This window comes from Dendrobates tinctorius, unplaced genomic scaffold, assembly GCF_039654945.1.
Source record: "Dendrobates tinctorius isolate UK_male_01 unplaced genomic scaffold, ASM3965494v1 ptg000297l, whole genome shotgun sequence".
NCBI lineage: Eukaryota > Metazoa > Chordata > Amphibia > Anura > Dendrobatidae > Dendrobates > Dendrobates tinctorius.
In genome coordinates this window covers 229,596-248,209 of record NW_027361964.1, presented here as the reverse complement: position 1 = coordinate 248,209, position 18,614 = coordinate 229,596, and the positions used below count along the sequence as shown (strand labels likewise).

Sequence of the window (18,614 nt, the reverse complement as noted above, 5' to 3'; positions counted from 1 at the left end):
GTGATTCTGGCTCTACCCCTCCAGCACATAGCGCATTAGCTCTGTTTCTACCCCTGTGATTCTGGCTCTACCCCTCCAGCACATAGCGCATTAGCTCTGTTTCTACCCCTGTGATTCTGGCTCTACCCCTCCTGCACATAGCGCATTAGCTCTGTTTCTACCTTTGTGATTCTGGCTCTACCCCTCCAGCACATAGCGCATTAGCTCTGTTTCTACCCCTGTGATTCTGGCTCTACCCCTCCTGCACATAGCACATTAGCTGTTTCTACCTTTGTGATTCTGGCTCTACCCCTCCAGCACATAGCGCATTAGCTCTGTTTCTACCCCTGTGATTCTGGCTCTACCCCTCCAGCACATAGCGCATTAGCTCTGTTTCTACCCCTGTGATTCTGGCTCTACCCCTCCAGCACATAGTGTATTAGCTTTGTTTCTACCCCTGTGTGTCATGTGGTATACAGTCTATCTAGAGTCTAACGCATGGGTATAATAAGACACATGAGACATAAGCTTCTTAAGCATTTCTTGTATTACTTCATACAAGTAGTGCAGTAGCAGGATAGTTGCAGAGTTAGGCAAACAACCAACGATATTCAGAGTCTATTACTTTCCTGTCAGAAGTAGCTGGCAAGCAGAAGGGTTCTGTGTCCACAAATGGTTCCAAGCAGAGGAGATCCAGGCTTCACAGACCAAGTCACAAACTGGGAATAGAGCTGATTCAGGAGCACAGGTGAATCAGCTGGAGCTGATTAAAAGGACAATTGGCAGGAAACAGGGCAGGGACATCATAGCTGAGTACTCCATGTTATTTGAGGGCAAAGTCACTGCACATGCCAGGAAACAAGATGGCCAACGACAAGCTGAGGACTCCATATTGGTTGAGGGCAAAAGTCAATGCACAGTCCAGGAAACAAGATGGCCGACACACTAAATGCGAAGATAACGGATCTAGCATAAAAGTCCGAAAACATTACACTGTGATTCTGGCTCTACCCCTCCAGCACATAGCGCATTAGCTCTGTTTCTACCCGTGACTTTGGCTCTACCCCTCCATCAAATAGTGCATTAGCTCTGTTTCTACCCCTTATTCTGGCTCTACCCCTCCATCAAATAGTGCATTAGCTCTGTTTCTACCCGTTATTCTGGCTCTACCCCTCCAGCACATTTCAGCCTGAGGACCGCCGCTCCTGCACATCTCAGCCCCAGCCCTTCTCCTTTATCCTTGGCTCTACTACCCCAGCACATTCATGCCCTGATCCCCCTGAGCTGCTTTTATCTGTTTTCCACATTTTGCACTGCGCTTCCCCTGCACCCCTCACCCTGGGTCTACCCCTCCTGAATATTGGAGCCCACAGTTTAGGCTACTTTCACACATCAGTTTTTTGCCATCAGTCACAATCCGCCATTTAAACGGATCCTGCGTTTTATGCCGCTGGATCCCTTTTTTTTCTCATAAACTTGTACTAGTGACGGATTGCGACAGATGGCCGCACGTGTCATTGTCTTTCGATGGATCCGTCGGAAAATCTTTGTCCGTCGGCCGGAGATGATGCACAACCTAAACTTTAGTCGGACAGCGACAGATACGTCGCCGTCCGTCGTCTGCTAGAATGGACACCTATGGGCGACGGATCCGGCGCTGTCCGTCACATGACGGAATACAGCGAAGGATTCCATTATTTTTTAAACTGAGCATGCTCCAAGTATTATTACCAGGTAGGGCAGTCGAATGCAGCGAAAAAACGGATTAGTCGCATCAGTTTTTCACAATCTGCGACGGATCCGTTTTTTCCAAAAAGGCTGGATTGTGACTGATGGAAAAAAAAACTGATGTGTGAAAATAGCCTTAGCCTTTGGTGTTCCCTCCACTGTCTCCTATGAGCAGACCCCTCCATTGCCGTGATGGTTCCCCAGACTTTTCCTCTAAATGGGGCTCTGTGGCATCTCTTATGACATAGCAAGGCTGGCCCCGCAGGTGTAGGCCCTGGGCCCTGTTAGCACGGCCTAGACTCACCATTCCGGAGCAGCAGATACAAGACGAGGGTCGGGGCTCGTCTCCTGCAGGCGGCCATGGACGGTTATCAGTCTCCTCTCATCTTTCTAGTTCAATTCTCAGAGCTTCAGTCTGTAATAAAGTAAACCTGAAAATCCAGCCAACGCTCACGCCTGCATGTTAAGTAGATAGGCAGGGCGGCCCGCCCTGACAAACACCCCGCAACCTCCCTCTACCTGTCAGCACACTTTAAAAATAAAGAAGCTGCTAATTCCTCCCAGCCACACATACATATGTACGGTTAAATCAGCTGAGCATGCATGTCAGGTCAATGTGAGAATAAGCCAATGCCAGCCACCTCCGTCTCCTCCAGATCCCTTATTACTCTTTGTCAACTCCCCTCCAGACTCCTCTAAAATCATCTGTCCACTTCTATTCCTGTTCCTCTCCAGACCCGTTTCCTCAGTCCTTTTCCTCAAGATCCTATGGTCCCCTCCAGCTCCCTATGCCTCCTCCAGACCCCACCGTCCCCTCCAGCCTCCATTGTCTTCTCCCGACCCTACTGTCCCCATTGTCTTGTCCCGACCCCACCGTCCCCTCCAGCCTCCATTGTCTTCTCCCGACCCCACTAGCCTCCATTGCCTTCTCCCGACCCTACCATCTCCCCCAGCCCCCTATGGCTCCTCCAGACCCCACTATCCCCTCCAGCCTCCATTGTCTTGTCCCGACCCCACCGTCCCCTCCAGACCCCATATGTTCCCTCCAGACCCCTCAGACCTCACACCACTGCCACTGGGAGTCTCCAGTAATGTCTTTCATCCCTACATAGTGACACGTGACATGAGTGTTGCCCACCAGTGACCCGTGTGGATTGTGACACTGCATAGACAGCGGGATTGGAGAGTGATAAATGATCCGCGCACACGTTGATTTACTAATAGATGACCGCCGGTGTGACGCCTCCCGGAGGCTGATTCTACAGTCATAGCACTTAGTAGAATAAATCCTACATTTATCACATGGGTGGAGGATTTCTTACACCATTGGCACATATTTGCACAGTGCACATAATGCGGCGGTGATGAGAACCTCGCACAGGACGGTGCAGCCGGTGGGTGTCACCTTCTGCTATGACCAGAGAAGGTTCTCACTTCTGGGACTTTAAAGACACAAGGATTCAACGTGGGAACGTTCTAACGCAAAGTCCATAATTATCTGATATTAAAGGTATAAACAAAGAAGTCCGGTTCTGGGGGACGATTTCCTAGAGGGGAATGCCAAGTGATGGAGGAGGCCAGGTACAGGAGGACACTAGGCAGAGGGAAAAGACGGCAACAGGGAAAGGTAAAGGAGGATGTCACGCAAGGAGGGCACCAGATGGGTGATAGAGAAGGACACGGCGTGAAGGCGAGAGAGTACACAAGAGGAGACCAAGTGAAGGAACCTAAGGACATCAGATGTCACCGGGACCTATAACTTTGCACTAGGAATTCATTGGGAAATGTTGCAGTGCCTTGCATGAACATGAGAACCGAGCCAGAAAGAATAATGGAATCCCCAGATATTATAACCAGGTGCTCTACATGGTGTCATCCAACCGCATTGCAGGCAGGCGCTGCACTCAGATGATTGTCCTCCTTCCACCTCACAAGTCCCTGTAGAAGTGTGGGAGAAACCGGCATTGGGGATCGCGCCCGGCCGTGTCAGAAACTCACCGCAAGGTCTCTGACCAGAAGCCCGCCGTGTACAAGACGACACCTGAGCATTTATCTGCCAACTGACCTGTAATGGTCAGGGCTGCGTGTGAGCTGCCGGATAGCGACTGGGACGGTGACCAGGGACTGCTTCTGAAACCCTCGGTATAGAATTGTGGACACCAGGTTCAGGAGGAGGAGGACAATCTCGCATCACTTTCATTATGCGGTTAGGAGGACGTTGGTGACTTTAGTCAGGGCAGTTTCAGTGGAATGGTCGGGTCTGAAGCCAGATTGTAAGTGGTCAAAGAGGGAGCAGGAGGAGAGATGGGAGGATGGTTCAAGAGAAGTGATATGGGGTGATAGGCAGACAGAGGATTGGTCAAGGTTGGGCTTTTTGAGGATGGGCGTGATCAAGGTATGTTTTAATCAGGATGGAAGACACCAGTTGTTAGCGATAGGTTGAAGAGGTGGGTTAGGCTTGTCATGAAGACTGTGGTAACGTTTGGAATGAGCTGGGACGTTATGGTGTCACGTTCACTGGTGGTGAGGCAAAGTATTCAGCTGAGATGAGAGGGAGGGAGAACTGGTGGACGCAGGAAAGAACTGAAAGTCCTGAACAGCTGTGTAGGGTTGTTTTGCTGCAGTCAGAATTTGCGCAGCATTTTTACAACTTCTGTTACTGGACGAGAAACTCCGCTCCCTTTCTTTGGCAGCCATACAATGGGACGCTTTGTAGATGTGCCCCAGTAGATGGCATCACGTGGCCTCTCCTCCTCTTCCTCCACCTTAACATCACACACAGTGCAGTCCTCAGTGGTGGCACCCCAATTAACCTTTTTTTCCCCCCACATCACAACTCTCCAAGCGCCCAACTGACTGTTGGGAACCACAGATGTCTGCAGATCTCTTCACACATTGTAGGCCATGGGCCTCGGAAGTGTACTCCAAAGATTCAGAGTCAAGAGGAGGAAATCATCAGCACCGATGGCCAAGTTTTCTCTCACTTTGATCCATGGCCGGACAAAGCTTGATCAGAGCAGAAACCAAACCCTCGGGTGATCCATTTGTGACGAGACTCAAGATACCTGAGACGCCCGCACACTGTACTATGCTGTCAGGGCAGGAAGAGAATGAGGGTGGCTCTCAGGCCCACCGTCCTCCCCGCGCGGCCCACCGTCGCCCCCGCTCCTCTCAGCACACCGTCCATGTTTCTCATGTCTTTATTGATCATTACACAGGGTGTTATCTTGGGCACATGGCGTGGCGCCCACCATCTACAGGCATGGTGACTCCGGTGATAAAAGACGCAGCATCTGACGCCAGGAAGGCGATTGTCCGAGCAACTTCCTCCACAGTGCCGGGCCGGCCCAGGGCGTGGGTGTGCTGGGTGCGCTCCAGGAACTGCAGAGAGAAGGAGAACGGTTAGAAACAGAAAAACAGCAATAAAACCAAGGAAAGGAGCAGAGAGCGGCGTACCTGAGCATACTGCTCCTCGTCCAGGCCCGCGCGCCGGTGCACCTCCGTAATAATGACCCCCGGACTGAGAGACACAACGTGATCAGTGAGAACACCAAAAATGACATCTTATCCTCCAGTCACCTCCAGAGCTGCAGTCACTATTCTGTTGTTACATCATGTCTTATCCTCCAGAGCTGCACTCACTATTCTGCTGTTACATCATGTCTTAGCATCCAGTCACCTCCAGAGCTGCAGTCACTATTATGCTTTAACATAATGTCTTATTCTCCATTCACCTCCAGAGCTGCAGTCACTATTCTGCTGTTACATCGTGTCTTATCCTCCAGTCACCTCCAGAGCTGCACTCACTATTCTGCTGTTACATCATGTCTTAGCATCCAGTCACCTCCAGAGCTGCAGTCACTATTATGCTTTAACATAATGTCTTATTCTCAATTCACCTCCCGAGCTGCAGTCACTAGTATGCTTTAACATGTTATTCTCCATTCACCTCCAGAGCTGCAGTCACTATTCTGCTCTTACATTGTGTCTTATCCTCCAGTCACCTCCAGAGCTGCAGTCACTATTATGCTTTAACATAATGTCTTATTCTCCATTCACCTCCAGAGCTGCAGTTACTATTCTGCTGTTACATCGTGTCTTATCCTCCAGTCACCTCCAGAGCTGCAGTCACTATTCTGCTGTTACATCGTGTCTTATCCTCCAGTCACCTCCAGAGCTGCAGTCACTATTATGGTTTAACATAATGTCTTATCCTCCAGTCCCCTCCGGAGCTGCGGTCACTGTTCTGCTGTTTCACCATGCGGTGTCTGTGTGGAGGACGCTCTCCGTGGATCATTCTGGGGCGAGATAACGATCACTAACATGGGGATTTCATTGACCCTTAGCGTCATCCATGTGCCGATCGTCAACCTCATCACTGGCGCCATCGGATCTGGCTCCAAACACTACAGTAACCTATTAAATGCTGAATACCTAAAAACCATGACAACCAAACATATAAGGAACAGGTCATTTACCTGCAGGTTACATCTGATCAAAAAGTTATAACAATATGGAAAAAAAACACGAGGTGACAAAACAGTGCAGGACGCGAGCGGGGTGAATGTACACAGGTAAATAACAGGTTAATAATTACAGCACAGATTACACCGGGGTCTAAAGAATCAATTCTGCTCATTAGAAGGATAGAAATGACCGATCAATGATTTATACCAAGTAGATACAAATGAACAACACTGAGATTAGAGGCCGAAATATTCTGAATATTCATGTCTCTGAAGTATCGGCACATGTGACCGCCGGCAGCAGCAGGAAGCTCTGGCTGACACTGCGCGCTCTCCACGATGCACAGTCCGGGCGAGAACTCCGGCAGCTGCGCTCTGCTGTAAGGGCTGTGTGCACTCGTAGGCGTTTGTCAAAACGCTTCAAAATCGCATACAAGCAGCACCCCATTCATTTTAAGTGAATTCCGCACTTTTTGTGCACATTGATGCGTTTTTTTACCGCTAAAAAAAAAAAATCGCTTAGCGGTTAAAAACGCAGCATGCTGATTAATTTTGCGGAAAAGTCAGCGTTTTTAGCTATTTCCTATGAGACAGAAGACGCGCGAAAAAAAAAAAACGCATCAAAAACGAGCGGAAAAAAACGCACGTTTTCTGGGAAGGAGTCCGGTTTTGAAGAAGAAATTTTCTGCTTATGTGGCACATAGCCTAAGAGGCGTATGACGTCCCGGCCACGCGCTGCTGACAAGCATAAAGAAGCTGCTGGCACTGGAGCAGGACGCTGCGAGGGAGCGCAGGAAGGTAAGTGGAAGGGGTTTTTTTTTTTTATCTTTTCTGATGGGGCCACGCACACCAGGATGGGGATGAAGGGGCCACGTATACCAGGATAGGGATGAGGGGGCCACGTATTCCAGGATAGGGATGAGGGGGCCACATACACCAGGATAGGGATGAGGGGGCCACATACACCAGGATAGGGATGAGGGGGCCACGTATACCAGGATAGGGATGAGGGGGCCACGTATACCAGGATAGGGATGAGGGGATCACATACACCAGGATAGGGATGAGGGGACCACATACACCAGGATAGGGATGAGGGGACCACATACACCAGGATAGGGATGAGGGGACCACATACACCAGGATAGGGATGAGGGGACCACATACACCAGGATAGGGATGAGGGGGCCACATACACCAGGATAGGGATGAGGGGGCCACGTATACCAGGATAGGGATGAGGGGCCATGTGTATCATGATAGGGATGAGGGGACCACATACACCAGGATAGGGATGAGGGGACCACGTATACCAGGATAGGGATGAGGGGACCACGTACACCAGGATAGGGATGAGGGGGCCACGTACACCAGGATAGGGATGAGGGGACCACGTACACCAGGATAGGGATGAGGGGACCACGTACACCAGGATAGGGATGAGGGGACCACGTACACCAGGATAGGGATGAGGGGGCCACGTACACCAGGATAGGGATGAGGGGGCCACATACACCAGGATAGGGACGAGGGGGCCACATACACCAGGATAGGGACGAGGGGGCCACATACACCAGGATAGGGACGAGGGGGCCACATACACCAGGATAGGGATGAGGGGGCCACATACACCAGGATAGGGATGAGGGGGCCACATACATCAGGATAGGGATGAGGGGGCCATGTGTATCAGGACAGGGATGAGGGGCCATGTGTATCAGGATAGGGATGAGGGGGCCACATACACCAGGATAGGGATGAGGGGGCCACATACACCAGGATAGGGATGAGGGGGCCATGTGTATCAGGACAGGGATGAGGGGCCATGTGTATCAGGATAGGGATGAGGGGGCCACATACACCAGGATAAGGATGAGGGGACCACATATACCAGGATAAGGATGAGGGGACCACATACACCAGGATAGGGATGAGGGGGCCACGTATACCAGGATAGGGATGAGGGGGCCACGTATACCAGGATAGGGATGAGGGGGCTATGTATACCAGGATAGGGATGAGGGGGCTATGTATACCAGGATAGGGATGAGGGGGCCACATACACCAGGATAGGGATGAGGGGGCCACATATACCAGGATAAGGAATATTAAGTACAGAATTGACCACATTTTTTGCTTCAGTAATTTTTTCCCCAATTTCCTCTTATGATCTGATGCGTCTTAAAGTCTGAAAAACACAGTATATATCTTTCTCCAGTAGCGCTGTCATTATGCGAGTGCTGTGCTCCTCCAGCACCTGACCGTACCGTCCCTATATACCTCCCATGACCCCATTATAGCACAGACATTATGCCCTCTTATTAGGAGAGAACCTTTAGGTCTGTAATCAGTGTTATTCGTTTGTCTCCTTCTCCTAATGAGAATTTATTCCTCTGACCCCGGTGTAATCTGTGCTGTAATTATTAACCTCTTATTTACCTGTGTGCATTCACCCCGCTCGCGTCCTGCACTCTTTCGTCACCTCGTGCTTTTTTCCTTGTTATTATGATTTTTTGCTCGGATGTAACCTGCAGGTAAGGGATCTGTTCCTTATATATTGGGTTGTCATCTGTTTTTAGGTATTTAATGCTCGGGGATACACAACTCCTGTATATATTCAATCATTTATGCTGGTGAATGCGGAGCGCGGTAACGAATAGCGATAAGATGGCGGCCGTCATTATGTATCACCGCTGCACACGGACACTACCGTACGCAGTGCTCATACACGGCCCCGAACAGAACGGATCGTCCACGAAAAACCTGATAAAAAAGCGGATTTATTGGGCTCCGTATGAGCGATGTCTGGTGTGACCCGGGGGCACTCGGGGGGGGGATTACAGGACGGACCCAACAATGGCGCGGTCACATTATCACTTCCTCACAGTTTCTCGCCTCTTTTCCCTTTTTCAGGGCGTTTTATGGTAAAGTTAATGGCGACTTTCAGAACCACAACTCATCCTGCAAAAAAGAAGCCTCAGCCGGGTAAATATCAAAAACCTGACCAGAAAGACAAATGTGAACAGGAGCGAGAGCCGCTGTATGTGTAACCGGCTGCGGGGACGGAGGACACCCGAGTCTCGAGTAAGAGGAGACAAACAAGAAGGGCCGTCAGGTGGTGTCTGCGGAGGGCGCACCGCCATGATGTGGCGGATTGTGCCGTAGACCACCCACGTCAGGGCCCGAGAGGGTTAACCCTATTACAATGGTTACTGAACATTCCGGAATGTGGGCGGAGTCAGGCTTGGGGGTGGGGTCTGTGTGGCTCCAGGCCCTTTGGGTGACACCCCAGTGTGGCCCCTGTTCACCCTCCAAGAGCAGTAACTTACTTTTTGGCCCTTCTGAGCCGTAGCGGGGGGCTGGGGGGCTCATCGCCACCATCTACGGAGCAGCGCGCTCTTGCTCACCTTCCTCCCTTGCATTTATGTCAGCATGGTGGGGTCACCGCCTCGCCATCCAGCCACAGGGCAGCAGGAGCGCCACGGTCACCCGCACATTCATGACCGCAGCTCCGGCAGTGACCGCAGCTCGTGGCCAGTCCTTAGTGTCTGTTCACACTCACCAGACGGCGTTCACACGGACTTGTTTACTCGCCAACTCTGAGCAGAAAGAAAATGGAGACTCATGAGGCCGTAACACCGCACTATACAGCTCCGCGTAATGTCGCCCTAGGGTGGCGGGTGACACCAGGGGTAACACTAACTAACCCTCATCAGATCTCCGGCCATCACTCACCCAGCGCCGCACACCTGGTTAGATGGTCCACCGCAGACTTGGACATACAGTAAGCGAGGACCCCGGGGAACTGCAAGATAAGGACAGCTAATCACATCCAAGTCTGATCCTCCAGTCACCCCCAGAGCTGCGGTCACTATCCTGCTGGTACATCATGTCTTATGCTCCAGTCACCTCCAGAGCTGCGCTCACTATTCTGCTCTTACATCGTGTCTCATCCTCCAGTCACCTCCAGAGCTGTGCTCACTATTCTGCTCTTACATCGTGTCTCATCCTCCAGAGCTGCACTCATTATTCTGCTATTACATCATGTCTTATCCTCCAGTCACCTCCAGAGCTGCACTCACTATTCTGCTGTTACATCATGTCTTATCCGCCAGTCACTTTTCCACTTCATCAGCTTTCTTGACTGGACCAGCCTCCTCAGAACATAAGAGCCCATTCGTAGAACCCTCAGGGGTCAGCGAGAACCCCCTAACACTCACCGATCTCTGCCCGGTCACGCTGGAGACATTGATGATGTTCCCTTTGGTCTTACTGAGATGTGGCACGGCCAGCTGGGTCAGGTAGAACAGGGACCTGTGGGAACAGGGGAGAATTAATGATCGCACCCACTTCCTGCTTCACCTGAAGCCATGAGAAGCCCAGGAAATGCCGGCCCCTCAGAGATGAGGAACAATATAGGGGGTCCCTTCCAGAACTAGTAAGGAAACACCTGGGGGACCGCACCCTCAGTGATCAGCAATGGAGTGGGCATCAGGGACACCATCGATTGATGCTGCCCCCTCACCGGGCCGTGTGTCACACGACGGCGGCCTCCCCCTCACCGGGCCGTGTGTCACACGACGGCGGCCCCCCCCTCACCGGGCCGTGTGTCACACGACGGCGGCCCCCCCCTCACCGGGCCGTGTGTCACACGACGGCGGCCCCCCCCTCACCGGGCCGTGTGTCACACGACGGCGGCCCCCCCTCACCGGGCCGTGTGTCACACGACGGCGGCCCCCCCCCTCACCGGGCCGTGTGTCACACGACGGCGGCCCCCCCCCTCACCGGGCCGTGTGTCACACGACGGCGGCCCCCCCCCCTCACCGGGCCGTGTGTCACACGACGGCGGCCCCCCCCCCTCACCGGGCCGTGTGTCACATGACGGCGGCCCCCCCTCACCGGGCCGTGTGTCACATGACGGCGGCCCCCCCCTCACCGGGCCGTGTGTCACATGACGGCGGCCCCCCCTCACCGGGCCGTGTGTCACATGACGGCGGCCCCCCCTCACCGGGCCGTGTGTCACATGACGGCGGCCCCCCTCTCACCGGGCCGTGTGTCACATGACGGCGGCCCCCCTCACACCGGGCCGTGTGTCACATGACGGCGGCCCCCCTCACACCGGGCCGTGTGTCACATGACGGCGGCCCCCCTCACACCGGGACGTGTGTCACATGACGGCGGCCCCCCTCACCGGGCCGTGTGTCACATGACGGCGGCCCCCCTCACCGGGCCGTGTGTCACATGACGGCGGCCCCCCTCACCGGGCCGTGTGTCACATGACGGCGCCCCCCCTCACCGGGCCGTGTGTCACATGACGGCGGCCCCCCTCACCGGGCCGTGTGTCACATGACGGCGGCCCCCCTCACCGGGCCGTGTGTCACATGACGGCGCCCCCCCTCACCGGGCCGTGTGTCACATGACGGCGCCCCTCCTCACCGGGCCGTGTGTCACATGACGGCGCCCCCCCTCACCGGGCCGTGTGTCACATGACGGCGCCCCCCCCTCACCGGGCCGTGTGGCACATGACGACGCCCCCCCCTCACCGGGTGTTCACGTTCATCACATGGTCATAGTCCTGCAGACTCGTGGTCTCTATCGTCCCCATGGCCAATATCCCTCCACTGTTCACCAGCACGTCCAGCTGCCCAAAGTGCGCTACCGTCCGCTCTACCATCCCCCGGAGCAGCGCCTCATCTGTCAGGTCTCCCGGCACCAGCAGAGGCTGCAGACAAGGAAGGGTTAATATCCTGCACAGGACGCACCTTGTAATACCACCTACTGCCACCAAGGAAACCAAGGTTTACCATAGAAATTAATGTAACAGCGCCCCCAGCCATGAAATATCCGAGAAAAACATCAGATAACGGGACAATTAAAAACGAAAAAATACAGTACAGACCAAAAGTTTGGACACACCTTCTCATTCAAAGAGTTTTCTTTATTTTCATGACCATGAAAATTGTAGATTCACTCTGAAGGCATCAAAACTATGAATTACCACATGTGGAATTATATAATTAACAAAAAAGTGTGAAACAACTGAAAATATGTCTTATATTTTAGGTTCTTCAAAGTAGCCACCTTTTGCTTTGATTACTGCTTTGCACACTCTTGGCATTCTCTTGATGAGCTTCAAGAGGTAGTCACCGGAAATGGTCTTCCAACAGTCTTGAAGGAGTTCCCAGAGATGCTTAGCACTTGTTGGCCCTTTTGCCTTCACTCTGCGGTCCAGCTCACCCCAAACCATCTCGATTGGGTTCAGGTCTGGTGACTGTGGAGGCCAGGTCATATGGAGTAGCACCCCATCAACTCTCCTTCTTGGTCACATAGCCCTTACACAGCCTGGAGGTTTTGTTTGGGGTCATTGTCCTGTTGAAAAATAAATGATGGTCCAACTAAACACAAACCGGATGGAATAGCATGCTGCTGCAAGATGCTGTGGTAGCCATGCTGCTTCAGTATGCCTTCAATTTGGAATAAATCCCCAACAGTGTCACCAGCAAAGCACCCGCACACCATCACACCTCCTCCTCCATGCTTCACGGTGGGAACCAGGCATGTAGAGTCCATCCGTTCACCTTTTCTGCGTCGCACAAAGACACGGTGGTTGGAACCAAAGATCTCAAATTTGGACTCATCAGACCAAAGCACAGATTTCCACTGGTCTAATGTCCATTCCTTGTGTTCTTCAGCCCAAACAAGTCTCTTCTGCTTGTTGCCTGTCCTTAGCAGTGGTTTCCTAGCAGCTATTTTACCATGAAGGCCTGCTGCACAAAGTCTCCTCTTAACAGTTGTTGTAGAGATGTGTCTGCTGCTAGAACTCTGGTGGCATTGACCTGGTCTCTAATCTGAGCTGCTGTTAACCTGCGATTTCTGAGGCTGGTGACTCGGATGAACTTATCCTCCGCAGCAGAGGTGACTCTTGGTCTTCCTTTCCTGGGGTGGTCCTCATGTGAGCCAGTTTCTTTGTAGTGCTTGATGGTTTTTGCCAATGCACTTGGGGACACTTTCAAAGTTTTCCCAATTTTTCGGACTGACTGACCTTCATTTCTTAAAGTAATGATGGCCGCTCGTTTTTCTTTACTTAGCTGCTTTTATCTTGCCATAATACAAATTCTAACAGTCTATTCAGTAGGACTATCAGCTGTGTATCCACCAGACTTCTACACAACACAACTGATGGTCCCAACCCCATTTATAAGGTGAGAAATCCCACTTATTAAACCTGACAGGGCACACCTGTGAAGTGAAATCCATTTCCGGTGACTACCTCTTGAAGCTCATCAAGTGAATGCCAAGAGTGTGCAAAGCAGTAATCAAAGCAAAAGGTGGCTACTTTGAAGAACCTAGAATATAAGACAGATTTTCAGTTGTTTCACACTTTTTGGTTAATTATATAATTCCACATGTGTTAATTCATAGTTTTGATGCCTTCAGAGTGAATCTACAATTTTCATAGTCAGGAAAATAAAGAAAACGCTTTGATTGAGGTGTGTCCAAACTTTTGGTCTGTACTGTATGAGTCCCCCATGTAATAGAACTGCAAGGATGTAACCACTACTATTATGGAAAGGAACTGTCCCTCTACTCTGCCCCTGTGATCAGGATTGGGCTCAGTGACTACAGACACTGTCAGGTCAGCGCTGATCCCAGGACTGGAGACCTCATTACAGAGCGCAGCTCTGGATGTCTTCACCTTCTGGTCACAGAACTCCTCACAGCCCCGAGCCGTCTGCATCAGCTTTTCTTCATTTCTTCCATTAAGGGCCAACCGGGCCCCTAGACGGGCAAAAAGCAACGCGGTGCCGGCACCGATCCCAGAGCTGGCCCCGGTCACAAGACAAACCTTCCCCCGAAGAGACACCACCTGGAGGGTAGAGGAGCGGGGTCAGACAAGAGGACGTCACCGATATCTACCGCCTGAGGGGTCAAACGGACCGCCGGTGTCCAGCATGTGTGCAAGTCCCCCATCCACCGCAGACCCTCAGACATCCCCCCGTGTCCTCCATACACCCCCCGTGTCCTCCATACACCGCAGCCCCTCATACACCCCCCGTGTCCTCCATACACCGCAGCCCCTCATACCCCCCCCCCGTGTCCTCCATACACCGCAGCCCCTCATACACCCCCCGTGTCCTCCATACACCGCAGCCCCTCATACACCCCCCGTGTCCTCCATACACCGCAGCCCCTCATACACCCCCCCGTGTCCTCCACACACCGCAGCCCCTCATACATCCCCCCGTGTCCTCCACACACCGCAGCCCCTCATACATCCCCCCGTGTCCTCCACACACCGCAGCCCCTCATACATCCCCCCGTGTCCTCCATACACCGCAGCCCCTCATACACCCCCCCGTGTCCTCCATACACCGCAGCCCCTCATACATCCCCCGTGTCCTCCATACACCGCAGCCCCTCATACACCCCCCGTGTCCTCCATACACCGCAGCCCCTCATACACCCCCCGTGTCCTCCACACACCGCAGCCCCTCATACACCCCCCGTGTCCTCCACACACCGCAGCCCCTCATACACCCCCGTGTCCTCCATACACCCCCCGTGTCCTCCATACACCGCAGCCCCTCATACACCCCCCGTGTCCTCCATACACCGCAGCCCCTCATACACCCCCGTGTCCTCCATACACCGCAGCCCCTCATACACCCCCGTGTCCTCCATACACCGCAGCCCCTCATACACCCCCCGTGTCCTCCATACACCGCAGCCCCTCATACACCCCCCCGTGTCCTCCATACACCGCAGCCCCTCATACACCCCCCCGTGTCCTCCATACACCGCAGCCCCTCATACACCCCCCGTGTCCTCCATACACCGCAGCCCCTCATACACCCCCCGTGTCCTCCACACACCGCAGCCCCTCATACATCCCCCCGTGTCCTCCATACACCGCAGCCCCTCAGACATCCCCCCGTGTCCTCCATACACCCCCCGTGTCCTCCATACACCGCAGCCCCTCATACACCCCCCGTGTCCTCCACACACCGCAGCCCCTCATACACCCCCCCCGTGTCCTCCATACACCGCAGCCCCTCATACACCCCCGTGTCCTCCATACACCCCCCGTGTCCTCCATACACCGCAGCCCCTCATACACCCCCCGTGTCCTCCACACACCGCAGCCCCTCATACACCCCCCGTGTCCTCCACACACCGCAGCCCCTCATACACCCCCGTGTCCTCCATACACCGCAGCCCCTCAGACATCCCCCCGTGTCCTCCATACACCCCCCGTGTCCTCCATACACCGCAGCCCCTCATACACCCCCCGTGTCCTCCACACACCGCAGCCCCTCATACACCCCCCGTGTCCTCCACACACCGCAGCCCCTCATACACCCCCCGTGTCCTCCACACACCGCAGCCCCTCATACACCCCCCGTGTCCTCCATACACCGCAGCCCCTCATACACCCCCCCCGTGTCCTCCATACACCGCAGCCCCTCATACACCCCCCCCGTGTCCTCCATACACCGCAGCCCCTCATACACCCCCCGTGTCCTCCATACACCGCAGCCCCTCATACACCCCCCCGTGTCCTCCATACACCGCAGCCCCTCATACACCCCCCCGTGTCCTCCATACACCGCAGCCCCTCATACACCCCCCGTGTCCTCCATACACCGCAGCCCCTCATACATCCCCCGTGTCCTCCATACACCGCAGCCCCTCATACACCCCCGTGTCCTCCATACACCGCAGCCCCTCATACACCCCCCGTGTCCTCCACACACCGCAGCCCCTCATACACCCCCCGTGTCCTCCATACACCGCAGCCCCTCATACACCCCCCCGTGTCCTCCATACACCGCAGCCCCTCATACACCCCCCGTGTCCTCCATACACCGCAGCCCCTCATACACCCCCCGTGTCCTCCATACACCGCAGCCCCTCATACACCCCCCGTGTCCTCCATACACCGCAGCCCCTCATACACCCCCCCGTGTCCTCCATACACCGCAGCCCCTCATACACCCCCCCGTGTCCTCCATACACCGCAGCCCCTCATACACCCCCCGTGTCCTCCATACACCGCAGCCCCTCATACACCCCCGTGTCCTCCATACACCGCAGCCCCTCATACACCCCCGTGTCCTCCATACACCGCAGCCCCTCATACACCCCCCCGTGTCCTCCATACACCGCAGCCCCTCATACACCCCCCCGTGTCCTCCATACACCGCAGCCCCTCATACATCCCCCGTGTCCTCCATACACCGCAGCCCCTCATACACCCCCGTGTCCTCCATACACCGCAGCCCCTCATACACCCCCGTGTCCTCCATACACCGCAGCCCCTCATACACCCCCGTGTCCTCCATACACCGCAGCCCCTCATACACCCCCCCGTGTCCTCCATACACCGCAGCCCCTCATACACCCCCCCGTGTCCTCCATACACCGCAGCCCCTCATACATCCCGGCAGCTGCTGCACTTTCTCCCCTCACTTCCTCCGGGTGTCCGGCGTCCGCCATGCTTTGCTCGGCTTCTCTCCTCGACGCCCCCTGCTGGACGCCCATGCGCCATTCATCTGGTTGCAGGTTAACCCCTCACAGAACAGGCGGATTTTTGCTTTTTTTCCTCCTTTGGGGGCCTATTTTAGATTATTATTATTATTATTATTATTATTATTATTATTATTATTATTCTGTGGTCCTTTACTGTTCCCTGACCCGTCGGCTTTCACCAGAATTAACCCCTGGTGGTCTCTCAGTGTCTGTCAGCGCCGGGGGACCCTCCTGCAGGGAGTAACGGGGGCAGATTTAGGCTGGGCGCACACGTAGCCATTTTAAAGCGTTTCCAGGGCGTTTTTTAACGCGCGATTCTGTAAAATAAGCGTGTCATGCATTTGTAATAGAAAACGCGCATGTTGTGCCAATGGTGCGACTTCTACCGCTGCGGAATCACCCGCGATTCCACATACCATCAATTATATGAGCGAAGACGCGTGTCAAATAGCGCATGCGATTTCCCTGGCCAGGGCATGCGTTTCTGCGTATGCTTCACTTATCGTGAGTCCGATGCTTGTCCCTTCCTCAGAGATGAAGCCGGCCGGTGCTGGGGTCTTCAGGCTTCCCTCTTCTGGCAGCAACAGGTGCTCACCGGTCTGACCCGATGACCCCCAGTCCATGACGCTGCTCTGCAATCGGGAGTCCCGCACAACAATCTCCCGCTCTGCAGTCAGGAGTCCCGCACAACAATCTCCTGCTCGACGTGCTCTGCAGTCAGGAGTCCCGCACAACAATCTCCCGCTCGACGTGCTCTGCAGTCAGGAGTCTCACACAACAATCTCCCGCTCGGCGTGCTCTGCAATCGGGAGTCCCGCACAACAATCTCCCGCTCGGCGTGCTCTGCAATCAGGAGTCTCACACAACAATCTCCCGCTCGGCGTGCTCTGCAATCAGGAGTCCCGCACAACAATCTCCCGCTCGGCGTGCTCTGCAATCAGGAGTCCCGCACAACAATCTCCCGCTCGACGTGCTCTGCAGTCAGGAGTCTCACACAACAATCTCCCGCTCGGCGTGCTCTGCAATCGGGAGTCCCGCACAACAATCTCCCGCTCGGCGTGCTCTGCAATCAGGAGTCCCGCACAACAATCTCCCGCTCGGCGTGCTCTGCAATCAGGAGTCCCGCACAACAATCTCCCGCTCGACGTGCTCTGCAGTCAGGAGTCTCACACAACAATCTCCCGCTCGGCGTGCTCTGCAATCGGGAGTCCCGCACAACAATCTCCTGCTCGACGTGCTCTGCAGTCAGGAGTCCCGCACAACAATCTCCTGCTCGACGTGCTCTGCAGTCAGGAGTCTCACACAACAATCTCACGCTCGGCGTGCTCTGCAATCGGGAGTCCCGCACAACAATCTCCCGCTCGACGTGCTCTGCAGTCAGGAGTCCCGCACAACAATCTCCTGCTCGACGTGCTCTGCAGTCAGGAGTCCCGCACAACAATCTCCCGCTCGACGTGCTCTGCAGTCAGGAGTCTCACACAACAATCTCCCGCTCGGCGTGCTCTGCAATCGGGAGTCCCGCACAACAATCTCCCGCTCGACGTGCTCTGCAGTCAGGAGTCCCGCACAACAATCTCCTGCTCGACGTGCTCTGCAGTCAGGAGTCTCACACAACAATCTCCCGCTCGGCGTGCTCTGCAATCGGGAGTCCCGCACAACAATCTCCCGCTCGGCGTGCTCTGCAATCAAGAGTCCCGCACAACAATCTCCCGCTCGGCGTGCTCTGCAATCAGGAGTCTCGCACAACAATCTCCCGCTCGGCGTGCTCTGCAATCGGGAGTCCCGCACAACAATCTCCCACTCGGCGTGCTCTGCAATCGGGAGTCCCGCACAACAATCTCCCGCTCGGCGTGCTCTGCAATCGGGAGTCCCGCACAACAATCTCCCGCTCGGCGTGCTCTGCAGTCGGGA

At 54.4% G+C, this 18,614-nt stretch overlaps 1 protein-coding gene across 2 annotated transcripts; it reads right to left on the bottom strand.

The window, feature by feature from the left end:
* Positions 1 to 4,893: 4,893 nt before the first annotated feature.
* On the bottom strand, positions 4,894 to 16,785 carry LOC141073116 (3-oxoacyl-[acyl-carrier-protein] reductase FabG-like). Of its 2 annotated transcripts, none has more exons than XM_073560455.1 (8): positions 16,644 to 16,785; positions 13,870 to 14,040; positions 11,717 to 11,895; positions 10,394 to 10,487; positions 9,909 to 9,978; positions 9,736 to 9,772; positions 5,164 to 5,227; positions 4,894 to 5,088 (listed from the first exon to the last, which is right to left on the bottom strand). In XM_073560455.1, the coding sequence occupies exons 1-8, from the start codon at positions 16,713 to 16,715 to the stop codon at positions 4,930 to 4,932; spliced, it is 846 nt and encodes a 281-aa protein (XP_073416556.1). In that variant the 5' UTR covers positions 16,716 to 16,785; the 3' UTR covers positions 4,894 to 4,929. The 2 variants fall into 2 exon arrangements, with proteins under 2 accessions (XP_073416556.1, XP_073416555.1); XM_073560454.1 differs by having other exon boundaries at positions 16,612 to 16,737.
* Between the last annotated feature and the right edge of the window lie 1,829 nt (positions 16,786 to 18,614).